Raw genomic sequence first — 13,661 nt, 5'->3', positions numbered from 1 at the left:
ATAAAGCTAGATTTCCTCATTAGAGTGAAATGTAGCCAATTAAACATTGATGGCTTTATCTGCTGACGCATAAGAAATTGTTCTGTTCTTCTTTTTGCACTCATTTTCAGACTGTACTCATAAAATCTTTGGTGCTGTAGAGTATTTCCTGTTTTCATGCCTATTAACTTCCACCGAACATGTCCTTAAGTTAAACTTATTATATAGCAGCAACAAAGTTGATGACTTTTAAAATATTTCTAGAAACTCATCATTTTGTTGCTGGCGAATGAAGGCAAGTACAAAGTAGCTGCCATCACCTTACCCATAATAACTCTGCAAACAAGGGTTACATGAAGTGTTCAATGCAGTTTTATCTTCCTCATTTCTACAGTACCAATGGAAGCAGAGCCACAGGAGCACTCCTATGCTTACAGCTGAATATCTCTGGTGATATTGTGCTAGTAAGTATTCACTCTCCTCTCCTGCCCAATGATGAAATTGCTTTGTTGTAAGTAGTTGGGATTTTCTTCCTGCACTTGCAATCCATCCGTTTTCCGGCATTTAAAATGCGACCAGACACATCACAGATTGAGATCAATCAAGTGCACTAAATTGGCTTTAAAGCTCCAGTCAGAGCTATCTGAAAGTGTAAAGTCCCCTGTGATTATACAGTTAGTGCCATGAATCACTGCTTGGATCCACACTGCTCAGGCTCCAATTCCTGAAGCGCTACAGGTTTTAAATTGCTAATTTATGCCAATTAATTAACATTATTGACACTCACACTTGATAAAATTTTGACAGGGCACACAAGATTGAGTTTATGATACAGGTAGAAGTTAACATAACTAATGTAAGTGGAAATGGAGGATATTGAATTTATTGCATGACCTAATGCATTTTAAAGCGTTCATCTGGGTATCTTTCATCGTTTTAAAATAAGAATCCTAAAGATGTCTGCTTAATGTAGTTAAAAAGATAAGAAGTCCACATTTTTTTCACTGGATTCTAGGGCAATGAAAAACAGCTTATAGAGGAGAGGAAAGTCATGAAAGGTCTCCAGTTTCTAATTACAACTATTAGATTTGAAGTGTAAAGAACTTCCCCATCTTTATAGCCCACATCACACAGAACTTACAAGATATCTAACAGTTAGTTGCACTAAGCTGCTAAAAAACAATACTTTACATAACCTTAAAAATATGCAGCCTCTATTTAAAACAAACTTCAGTATGTTCCATATTATTGCAGTCAGACAAGCTGCCAACATGGACATAAAGGTTCCATGCTGTCAAAAGCAGAAGAAACAGATCTTCAGCTACATTGAAGGGACAAATTCGTATTCTTGTTTCACATATTTTGACTGCAAGAAGACAGACTTCTTGTTCTCTGAAGTTCAGTTAGTCATTTCCTCTCAACTGGTAGTTACCCAATCTGAGCTTCATCATTCATATCCCATCTGTTCATATGACACCTTAATAATAGCTCTATCCAAGAATATAAATCAGAGCTATGATACGCAGATTCATATCCTGTTATAAGCTCAGCCCACATGGTCAAAAGTTTCAGAGAAGCATGGAAAAAAATCATCTGAGATGTCTCAGTTGCACTTACTCTCAGCAGCAAAGTCCAACCGTGCAAAAAGCACCAGTCAACGGCAAATTCTTTCAGATTCTTTCGCATTTAATCTTTAAATGTTCCCCTTCTTCAGAGCGAATCCTGTGGCTTGTGTTTGAATCTCTGTCCATTCATCAAGGAAATCTGCTATTTTTTCCCTAGCAGAAGGCAGTAGAATCTCATTGGGATGCAGTGCACACGCTGCTACAACCTTGCTGCTATTCATAACCCTTCTGCAGTGTAGGGTTAGCAATGGCCTTCGGACACAGTAGGATCTTTCACAAACAAACCATAGTTGGGCCTCCACTAGACTGTGGAGCCCTGGCATTTTGAGATGCATTAGCCTGAAAATAAAACGACATCTTTCTTTTAACAAGCAAAGAGCTTTGAGAGAGGATGTACCCTGGTGAGTGAACACGCCTGCAGAAAGCAAGGTCTACTGTGCTCACGCACCCCTAGTGCACACAGGTCCAAAACCTTATTGCTGTTCACTGAAGAGAACAAATGCAAGCATCTGAGGTTGTACACAAACCCCAGCTTTCTTCTGCATGCAGAGAATCCCACAGTTAAAGGGACCACCCAAAGCTGGATGAGTCAGGACCCCAGAACCAGATTTTCAGCACTATCAGAACAGGCTTGGTACTCGATATCTTGTAAAGGCATCAAGCAAAGGTGCATTTACAGCAAACCCTGCAGAAAAACCTAACTAAGCTAAAAAACAGGTGAAGGAGCTAAGAAAGAAACCCAAAACTCCTGATAGAACCCTCTGAAAACTCCATCAGGAAAGCTCTGCCTCTAAAAGAACAGATTTTTCAAACCTCAAAAAACACAGAAAGAGTTCTGGGTTGTGCTGATGTCAAGACGATTGGAATCAGCTTCACAAACCAGAAGGAAAAGCAGATCTTTAAAATTTTATGCAGATGAGTTCATTGGAGAAACAGAAGGAAACTGAGGCTAAGCTCATGTGGCATATGTCATAGAGGAACACAAAAATAGTCTGCATCAGAAGGTTAATGCTAACACAGTTTTGTAAAAGGAGTTTCAGGGAAGAACAAACGTTTAAATGAAAATCATTTCTATTTCAGCATGTCTGGGTTACATTCGGGTCACCCCTTTCAAAATGTCAGCACTATTAACCATGCAAACAATACAGCTAAAGTTTCTTATATTAATTACGGCTGCTGCAATAAGGTATTTTTGTAAAGAGAAAGAATCCATTTTGAACTTTGCACTTGGAGGAATATCGATTAAAACAACACACTGGAATGAAGGTCTGTACAACCAAGGATCCTACCAAGTCAAAATGCTGGTGTTAGAGGTCTCTTGTAAGTACAGAACTATTTGCAATAATACCCTCTCTAGACAGCTGTGCTTCCTTACATGGCAGACTAAAAACTAAAGTGGTACAGCAATCCAATACATCTGTTGCTTGTTTGTAGGAATAATTTAACTTCTTGACTGATTTTCAGCAGCTATTTATCCAGAAAAAACCACCAAGAACTGCAGGTAGCTTTTTCAGAACAAACTCCTTCCCTTTTAAATGCATTTTCCAAGGCAAACACTCAAAGCAGTAGCAGTTCATTTTTTAAAACACTGAAAAATTTTGTTACTACTCAAGCAAATTAAAGCTGTTTTTTTGTTAATGCAGGCTTTGGAACATGTTGTACAGAGGAAGCTCAAGTCTTTCTTTCACTGGTGTGGGTGTCCTGATATTCTTGGGATTCTCACCTACTCATGTGAGTCAGTTTTATATAACACTACAACATATAATTTACCTCCCACTCACAAGCCAACACTTCAGCACTAACATCTTAACCAAGGGTTATTTAAGGAATCTGAACTTAGAACATTTTTATATAAAACTGCGCAAGCAACCATTACATTTGTGTGTCAGTAATCACAGCACAGAGTCCTAAAACTAGAACAAAGAGAGCTGACTCCCCTGCAAAAATAATCAAGGGTGTTGCATCAAAAATACTGCTCCAGAAGATGTAAGATAAATCTTTCCCTTGCTCCTGAACTACACTAGGTATTTAAAATACCCCTAAGTAATAAAACCCCAACCTTTGATTTAACATAAGATGTGCTAAATTGCCACAGCTGCATTGTTAATGATTCGGAAAAGGAGCACAGAGCAGAATGGTTGTGCTGTCTTATGCTTTTCTCCAATGTAGCTCTACATGTAACTGAAAAACCCGCCCAAAATGCTTTATTACTCTCTCAGTATTTCTTTTATTAGTATTTGAAAGCTCTCAGATCACACATTGTGGTATTTTAGCTCTGGCAAAGATGTGTGGAACAACACATAACAAAGCGGTCAAGTTGAAGGTTAAGCTCAGACATGTCAATAGGTTTTTAGAATATGTTAATGGAACTGTTAGGTGAGAAAAACCTCCAGCCAAGAAGATGACCAACAGTGATAGTGAAAACTCCTCATCTAATCAGTCACTGGCTTCAGAGACAAAGGGGTTCAGCAGCTGACTCAATGTAAGAAAACAGAATAACTTCAACTAATTCCAGCTACTGATAATTGTGGCTGCAAATGTTAACCTTGCTGTTAACTGGCACAACTGAAATACCTGTGAGCAGCAGTAGAAGCCTTCCTTAGTATGCAGTGTGCTGGCTTTCAATGAAATGTAAATACTCATCACTGCTTTCCCAATAAGCTCTGCATTCCTTGGTGAGCTGGGTCAGTTTTCCCTTGTGCCTGTGTTTTCCTGTCCTTCCAACTTGCCTTAAGTCAGTCAGAATGTGACTCATACCTATTCAAGACCTTACTTCTATTCACTCTCTAATATTAAAGTGACTTGTCACACGCTTAGAAGTGCTCCCTCCCATTTGTCCTCTCCTGGGTGCTGTGGTTAAACACCAACTTCTCATCAGGGATTCCCACACTGCAAACCTTCCCTGCACACAGCTAACACCAATTCATTTCCCATTTCCCCTTTCTCCTCCCTCTGTCACTGTTGATAACCTTGAGTCTTTATCTCTCTTGGTTCTCCTCTTCCATTCTAACAAATTGTGCCCTGCATTTCTAAAATCTGCATTTTCTTCTTCATTCCTGCTGCTGCCAAGTCCACATTTAAACCCAGGTAAATTCTCGTATTTCTATCATGGGTTTTTTTTCTGGTTTTAAGTCTTCTTTTTTTTTCTTTTTTCACCCCACATAGTTCCTCTCCTGAATATATCCTAGATTCACTTACTGACAATGCATTTTTTGTTCTATTTGAATTGCTTCCCAGTTCCTCCAGCATCACTTCCAAACAAGCCTCCCTGGCTAGGAAAGCTCTGCAGAATTTGGCTCAGTCTCTCATTCATACTTCCTGCATCTGAACCTCATTCTGCGAGCTAGCATCTTCATTTATTCATCCCTCTCTTCCTTGGCACTTCTCAAATGTGAGATGTACTCTGAATCATTACAAACCAGCATCTTAAGAAAAATGAAATCTTTCTTTGACCCTCAGAGCAGAAATGTATTCACTAAATAGCCATCCCATTCTTGTTCCCCAGAGATTATTCCTGTGCTTTGTTCTCTAAGACTGGGGATAACAGCTCACCTGTTAATAATGCAGGTTTAAGGACCCACATTTATCACAAAATTGTGATAATTTTGTATATCTGAGTTGCTGAATATATTGGAATAAAAGAGGATTTCTTTCTTACTTTAGCAAGAAACTTATGCCTTGTTTCAAACAGCTCTTTCAGGCTATCTAACAACAAATTACTGAGACTAGAGGCAGAAATTTTAAAAAATGTTACAATTTTTTTTTTCCAATTTGATCTCTGATCTCAAGTTCTACAAATAATGGAGACACTTGTTGATGGCACTTGATGCTGCAAGCCACCAAGTACAAATGAAAGTAAAAGAAATATTAATTGCCATTTTTAAAACACAAAACAAATGTGAAGGTAGTGTCTTTTTCTAACAGGCAAATTTAAGTAATCTGGCTTTTACTGAAGTCAGTGTGACTGGGAAAAATTCAACAGTAGCCTGTATAATATTTTTGTAAGTGTTCCTTTAAACCATGCAGCTGATTCTGAAAAGATTTAAAAAAACCCCCAAAAAACAGACAATGGTAAAAAGCAGTTGGTCTTGCATTTAAACACGACATCGACTTGCAGAAACCTATAACCTTTCAAACAAAAGACAGAAAAACTAGATATAGATAGTAAGAGATATACAGACATGCAACTAGGCTTAGTGCTTCAAAATGGAATTGAAAGACAAATCTATTCCCTTATTCACAGCCACTATCAAAGATAAGAAACTGAAGAATAGAAATACACTGGAAGAGCAAATCAATCACATCAATCAAAAATAGTAAAGATAAAAGCAAGGTAAAACAAAAGCTCTGGTAACTTAAAAAGGCAATACAAGACAGAAAGGAACAACTGCATCGTACAAAAGGAGAAAGAAAGATTAATAGACAACATAAAACCCAGAAGCAAATTCAGTAATGATGACAAAAATAAGAGTGAAAAATAGATATAGAAAAGTGTAAGACAAAAGGGCCTACTGCTGTAGCACAAACTAAAATGTGCATGGGAGTGCATGGACTGAACCTATTTTCCCTTATTCCATCAGCTTCCAAAATCTAAAAGTGTAACTCCCTTAGACACCCAACTCAAATGAAAATTATACCTTTCATACTACTCAATGGTAATACATCCTAGAAAGTTAAAGAAATTTGTGTAGAAATTTGCATAAGAGTTTAAATAGGACATATCAGAAATTCCTCACCCTACAAAGGGCTGTGTCTGGGAATTGCAGACATTTCTATTTGCCTCCTGCCCAAGAGCTGCCATTTCTGTGGTCCAGCTGCTAAACCCTCAGCACTGTATATGCTGTACCCATGAACCTTGAGGAAATTGTGATTTGAACCTTTGTTTTTTGGTCTGCTTTGAGGATGGGAGAGGGGGAATTAATTTCTACAAAGACGGATAATTTTTGACATCTGTTTTAATTAACACAGAATTAACTAACTATATATTCCTCTTGTGCAACTTGCTAGAGATCAGAGACACAGTCAATGGGAAAATGTACTATTTTAAAGTGTAGGCAACTCACTCAGCATTATAACAGAGGACGTTTACACTCTATTCTCTAATGATTTCACTGCCATAATGGTTCTCTGTAGCCCATTATCCAAAAAAAAATTAAACACTCTAAAACTTTTTCTTATTCTAGACAGGGACTGCCTAACAAAACAATTGCCCTTGCATTAAAACTGATAGCTCTTTATGGCAGATGTGAACTCTGCATATCCTGATACTGCCTTCCAAGGTAATTTACTTTTCTTACTGTGTCTACCAGCATTAGGCCAGAATGTATGGGAAATTAAAAATCACATGCTTCTGAATATATAATTTAATGTATTACCTCTCAAACTTATAGGGGAAACGAGATCACCCCAGTAAAACAGTTTGACTGTACAATTACAATGGAAAAGCTTGTTTCATAAGTAGTAAATATCTCCAAGTCCTTTCTTGCATCCAGCTTAAATAAATTGTTCTGCCAACACTCCTAGAAAGAAATATATCTGTGTCTGAAGGCATCTTTTACAGATACCATCTACAAGACAAGCAATGCTAAATAATGATGCTTGCAAATCACATGCTGACAGTTTTTATTACAAAACTTGATAAAGCATTTAGTGATATCCAGTAGAACGAGAGCTAAATCTCAAACAGCAGCACGCCTCTATTACAGTGTATTCAGGTGAATGAATTGTTTTGGTTACTAGACAGACATCACACACTTTTGTAAGGAGAGGATATAAAACAAGAACACATGGTAAAAAGAATTGTGACTTTCCAAGTATGACATTAGTGAACAGCAGCAGTAAAAATCATAAATATTCAAAGAGAGATGGGAGCTCAAATGAGACTACATGCAATCCTTACCAACACTATCAAGTCACTTGCCCATGTATCTCTGTATATGGATATTTCACCCAAGCTGCCACCACTTTGTCCAGGGCACTGTGCTTCGACACTGCCACCTCTTCACTAACACCTGGTGACCCCTCAGTTCTACCCTGAGCTCTCAGGAAATGGGGATTTGCCCACATCTGCCCAAACGTGACTAAGAAGCAGCAGAGAGCAGAAAATTGCTCAATTCTACTCCCCAACAGCGCACACACACATCGGACCCCAACAACCCTCAGTACTTCCTAAGCCTATTGCTAACAGGTCACATTGCTGGAAGGGGCAAGTTGTTGGTTTTTATTTAAGAGACAGTTTAAAGCACACGCACACAATAAATACATAAATAAATATTATTGCTGTTTTTAAAAGTAACTTAACGTTCCAATGAAAGAAAGTCACAAAAATAAAATAGTCTTCGTGGATGTAAGTTATGTGCACCCAGCTTTTCTTGGTGTTAATGTTTGAGGCTACAAATAAAGACTATAAATTGTACCCATCCCTAGGCAGCCATTCCAAAGTGCAACACTGAAGAATAATCTCTAGTGAGGAATAAGCAGCCAGCCAGTTATTTACCTTTGAGGCATGTTTGTGAGATAAAAGGTATGTTAGCTTATGTTGAACACTGTCTTGTTGTCTCTAGAACTGTCATTTCCTAGAAGAGTGCTAGGCAGTCTCTGTTAGATGAGGTAGTGCCTTTGGAGCACCTACTGGAAAAGCCTTTGATTAATTTACCAATGAATCAAAAATACAAACCACAACAGCATATTTATTTTATGCTTTGGGAACAGACAAGGGAATTAATAGCTCACTCCCAGCCCCTTCTATGCAAAAAATAAAGAGTTTGTTCTAATAATAAGTCCCTTTTCATGCTGGGTGCTTGTCTAATCTAAGCTGATATTAATTGAATCTCGTCAACCAACACTTGCTCTACGCCAGTTCCCTACCACCACAGCAAAGCATGGATTCAGTGATGCCTGTGAAGGGAGTGCATAGCCTGGGGGAAGAAGAAAGATTAGCAGAGATGCACATATTGCTCACTTCAAGTTCTATGCTTATATATTTTTTAAAATTAGAAAAGACACTTCTACAGGAAATATACCACTGGGAACACTGAAAGAAGGTTTAAATCATTACTGAGTACACAAAACTTGTGTGAGGCAAGGGCTGACAGACTAATAAGAAAACTCAGTTACAAGCACCAGAGGCTCTTATTCTCTGTTTTGGGACAGGAAGAGAAATAGATCTGCGTGAGCAAGGGACAGATTTAAAGGACACTCCTTGGGAAAGTTTAACTTGACACATTTTACCTAAGACAGAAGCTGGCTGAGAGTGTGCACACAATTCCTCAATGTGACCCAGCTTACACACAGAATTTGCTGTGCCAAGCAATGAGATTTCTTGCAACCATGATGAGTATTTTTTTATATTCATGCCACATGAAAGCCATCAGTGCTGGGTTATGCAAAACTCTCGTTAGTGAAAGACTTAAAGAAAAAACCCAACATAAACCCACAACCCTAATGAAAAAGCAATAAAATTCCCTCCTTGATAGAGAGTCATTAGACTAGGTATTTCAAACATTTTTGAATACTTATTGCAGGCAATTGTTACTACTTCAACAAAAAGAGGAAAGAAACATCTGATAAAAATTTATCCAGTCCTACCGTTAAGCTGCTTCCCAAGAAACCTCTATATTACACAATAGCCTGCAAAAGATTATGCCGCTTTCAAACACATCCATTAGCCTACACTAATTAAAATGTGTAGTTTCTTTAATTTTAACAGCTTGTGTTCTTTCACTATTTGTATATACAAATATACACCTCAATTGCATATTCTATGAGCCAAGGGCTTTGGATTTATTAAATGCAACTCTAAGACAGGCTTTGCTGTCTATTCTACCCAAGTCTTAGCTAGCTATCAAAATATTATCCACTCATTCTCAGTCTGTGCAGCAAGAAAGTGCCTGATATGGCTGGTGGTCACACAGAAGCTAATGCCAATTCAGCATAAAGCATAAATCTCAGGCTTTCACGTGAAGGGCTGGACTCATCTTTCTGTTCTGCCCCTGAAATTGGCAGCATAAAATGGATGGTTTATTCATTCCCTGGGACAGCAGTGCTAAAGGGTTTTGGGCAAAGGAACAGAATCAAAGCAAAAAAATTTAGAGATTTCAATTGATTAAAAATTATTCTCTTTCCAATTTTTCACCTTTAGAGGAAAGGATGCACATTTCTTTTCCACTGAAAATAATCACAAACATTAGCAAGCAACCCCCTTAGGCCCTAAGCCTCTCCTTCTCAGCAAGATGCTGAAATAATCAGGAACTAATTTCATCCATCTTTCCCACACAGGCTACAGTAATTCCATTTGTGCCAGACCTCCCCAACATCATTCCTTTCCAAAACAACAGCATACAGTAGTTTCACAGCTTTAGGCTGCAATTGCCCACATTTCCTAAAATTTATAAATGTGGAATAGCATTTCCCCCTCTCCTTTTTGATCCTGTAATTCAGTAACAGGCTCTCACTCAGCAAAATATTTCCAGCCTCTGCTGCATAAACCGTGTTTTTTTGATTTACCAGGTATTTAATTGTTGAATGCCTACTCCATCAGCTGCTGCACTGGCTAACTGAGAACTCTGCAAGGCTTCTCCTGCTCTGCTGCTGCAGCTCAGTGAGCTCCAGAACACCCCGATTACCCTCCAGAATTGTACCAAATTTAAAATAGAAAACCACACAGATGCATCAGGATCTGTTAGTCATTCCCTTAACAGCTCTACCACACCATTAAGAACTAAAGAATCAAATGTGAATTAACTTATTTTAGGAATTCTCTATTAACATAACAAAAATGATGGTCCTACTGGTATCAACCTCCTTTCACACGAGAACTTTGATACTGCAATTTTCTTTTGCATAATGCATTATTAAACATTTCTTCATCCTTTGTGGAAAAAAAACCCCACAACTCATTTTAAACCATGTTACCTTACAGTTTGTGAAAAATTTCTATAACATAACTCACCTAAGACTGCTGGTATTGAATAACCTTTGTAAAAAGTAATTAACGTTTACCCAATTATTTTTAGCATGTGATACAGTAAGTTGAATACAATACCTGCCACTTCTCTGAAGTGCAAATATGATGCCCTTTTCCTGAAAAGGAAGCAGCTTCTTTCTCAGTCTTTCAGGTAGGAAGGACAGCTTAGGATCAACATCCTCTAAGTGAGAAGCTTGGAGTGAAGGTGTTCCCTGGAGAGCACTGGCCATGCTGAACCAGAGGGAAACAAAAGAGAAAGATCTTACCTACATAGCAGAATAAAGAATAAAGCTTGATGGAACAATACTCATCACTTCATCTTGAAATAAACAATATCTACACATTCCCTGACTTTTGAGAATTCTCTCTGGAAAGCATCAAACTGTGCAGATGCTGGAGGAAGAGTCCCTCACCTCAGTATCCATAAAATATTCTATTCCAGGATGAAGAGGACAGCATGCATCTCTTCCTTTACACTATATTATATATAAGTAATTATTTTAGCACATACCCTATTCATGAATGGAAGTCATTTGCCATTCAAATCAAGCTTACTCATGGACACTGAAATATAACTCTCGGTAAACACTTCTCAGAAGAGTTCCAGGAAAATGAGGCAATGAAGGAAGAATAATGAATTTAAGTTTAAAATACTGATCAACACATAAAAGTTGGGACATAAGCATTGTTTTGACTGTGGAAATTTTGACCCCATTTTCCTAAGTGGAATCTTTGGTATAACTTTACAGAAACAATATTCCTGTACCTTGGGCCCCTGCAAGATTCAGCAGCAGATGAAAGTACTGTGATGAGTACCAGGCTCCTTCATGCACATCCATGATACAGCTTTGCTTAACAGAAGATGGAAAGCCCCAATGTGCCCAAGACAAATGTTTCATAAAAATTCATAAAGCTCCAGTAAATAAATACCTGCTTCTGCTCTCAGTTGAGCAAACACAAATGTTTCAATTCTAACTGTAGGAAAAACAACCAGAATCACTTCAGTTCTATCACAATTATTTTCCACTGAGTATTTTTTCCCTTTAAAAGCTGATTAAGGTAAGGTACTTCAAGACTGCTGGCAAACAAACAAAAATTAAACGTTTCTGTAGAGCCAAGCTTCAATAATGCTGCAGGACTGCTGGGCCCAACAAAGCTGTTCAACACTCAGTTCTGAGACTCACCTCTAAAGAAAATTTGTGACTCATCTTCTGCACTAATTTTCCATTTTATAAATGCAGAGATAATGATGTACTTGTGATCAGCTCGCTTCATAGCTTGTTGTGAGGGACAATATGAGAATGAAATGTTAACATAATTAACTTTCTGTTGAACGAGATCATGACAAGATCCTTTCACTGAAACACTGAATAGGAACCATGCAGTTTCAGAAGCATAAATCTGAATTAGAGGAGGCACATGAGTCATCAGTACATAGCAATATTACCATGAAAAATGTTCCTGCATCAGTCATTAACAAGGTGAGAACTGACTTTGCAGATCTTAGAAAGCAGCAGAACAGAAAGCACTAACTACCAGATATGTACAAGTTTTTGTTTAGTTTTTTCTCTGTATAAATGAATGGTGAATAATTACAACCTAGGTGAATAATTAAAGAACTCCACATGTGGTGAACAATGACTATTAAAACAACATCCATAATGATTGTGGCCATGGTGGTCATGTATGTTCTGAGACAGAGTACTTATGTACACACTGAAGTACTGTCAAAAATAAAAAGAAGTCTGTTTTAAAAAAGAATTTAGTCAGTGTAGCAGAAGACCAGTTTATATCTGTTGTTCTAGTCACTGCAAATTTAGAAGATCTAAGGGGAGAGAGAAAGACTAGTGCATGTATTCTCTAACTACAACTTTTCATCGTTTTTTTCTGTGTCCTTAATGTGCTGTAATACAGATCACATCGACCTTCCCACATCTCCAGATCACAAGTCCTGGAGCTTCGTTTTTTTTTCAGAAAAAACAGACCTAAAATGTTTTGTGTGGAGACCCAGCTTTTCATTCAGAGACTGCATGAAGTTTCAGGAGTTAAAAAACTCAAACTCTATAGAGTATTTACTCAAGTGCTTTAAAGGAAATCAGGGATGAAAAAGCTGAATTACTAAACCCAGTAACTATTAACCTGAAACTGCTTAAATATCTCAGGACTAGATAGTGGTCAATGTTCCCAGCTTTTAAAAGCAGGGATGAAGAAGATTCATGGACCTACCTCATGATTCATTCATAAGGTATAAAAAAGCAGTAAAAAAAAAAGAAGTGCAGAACCCATGAACACCAGGATAAATGCATTTATTTGGTGGGAGTCACCATGTGTTTTGTAAAAGTGATTCCCCTTTTTCCAATCTGATGAAGTTTTTTTGAAAGGGCTCTACAACAACGTACCTATAAACAATTTGACGCAGTCCAACTCCCACTACTTTTCAAAACTGAATTAAAACAGAATAAATTTTATAAACATAGTCGTACAGTAACTATAATTTCCAGGAAAACTTTCGAGAAAGTCTCTCAAACGTCCAAGAAAACCGAGCTGTAAAAAAATTGCACTGAAACTTTATTTAAATTCAAGCAAGTAGACAGTTCATGTATGAGAGAAACAACATCAGCGGTATTTCCAAGTAATCTGCCCCAATTTCTATCATGTTCAATCAATCACAAATGATCTGGAAAAGTAAGTAGCTACTGAGTGCTAAGGGCAGTGCAAATAATATAAAATTTGAAAAAAATGACCTTGAATTTCTTCCTAATCACTGCTACTGTTATAATGCATTTCACTATAGGCCCTTATCCTTCCAGAGACAGCAACTGAGATCCAGCTTGTTGAGGGTATTACCCCTGGGGCTGCTTCTTTATTGGAAAGTTGGGTGCAAGACTGATGACAAGTTCAAGGACTGCTTTAAGTTTTCCAATAGCTGTTTGTCAACACAAGCTGATTACATAATATAAACCCACTGCTTATTTTTATAGGCCACTAAGTATAGCCCTTTAATGCAGCTCAGCAGCATATGCCTAAGACAAATGAGTCTTTCCACTAAGGGTTTTGCTTCACAAATTTCCTCTTGATGGACTTAAATGCTC

General features: G+C 37.7%; 1 protein-coding gene across 2 annotated transcripts in view; it reads right to left on the bottom strand.

The window, feature by feature from the left end:
• Positions 1–13,661, bottom strand: part of ZRANB3 (zinc finger RANBP2-type containing 3) — a 39,563-nt gene that overhangs the window by 24,929 nt on the left and 973 nt on the right. For both annotated transcript variants that reach the window (XM_040068877.2, XM_040068876.2), the window contains exon 2: positions 10,648–10,800. In XM_040068877.2, coding sequence (XP_039924811.1) covers positions 10,648–10,799 — 152 coding nt within the window. In that variant the 5' untranslated portion in view covers position 10,800. The remainder of the gene's footprint in view (positions 1–10,647; positions 10,801–13,661) is intronic.

This window comes from Hirundo rustica, chromosome 7 (assembly GCF_015227805.2).
Source record: "Hirundo rustica isolate bHirRus1 chromosome 7, bHirRus1.pri.v3, whole genome shotgun sequence".
Classification (NCBI taxonomy): domain Eukaryota; kingdom Metazoa; phylum Chordata; class Aves; order Passeriformes; family Hirundinidae; genus Hirundo; species Hirundo rustica.
The sequence above is the reverse complement of the archived record's forward strand: the minus strand, read 5'-3'. Positions and strand labels throughout refer to the sequence as shown.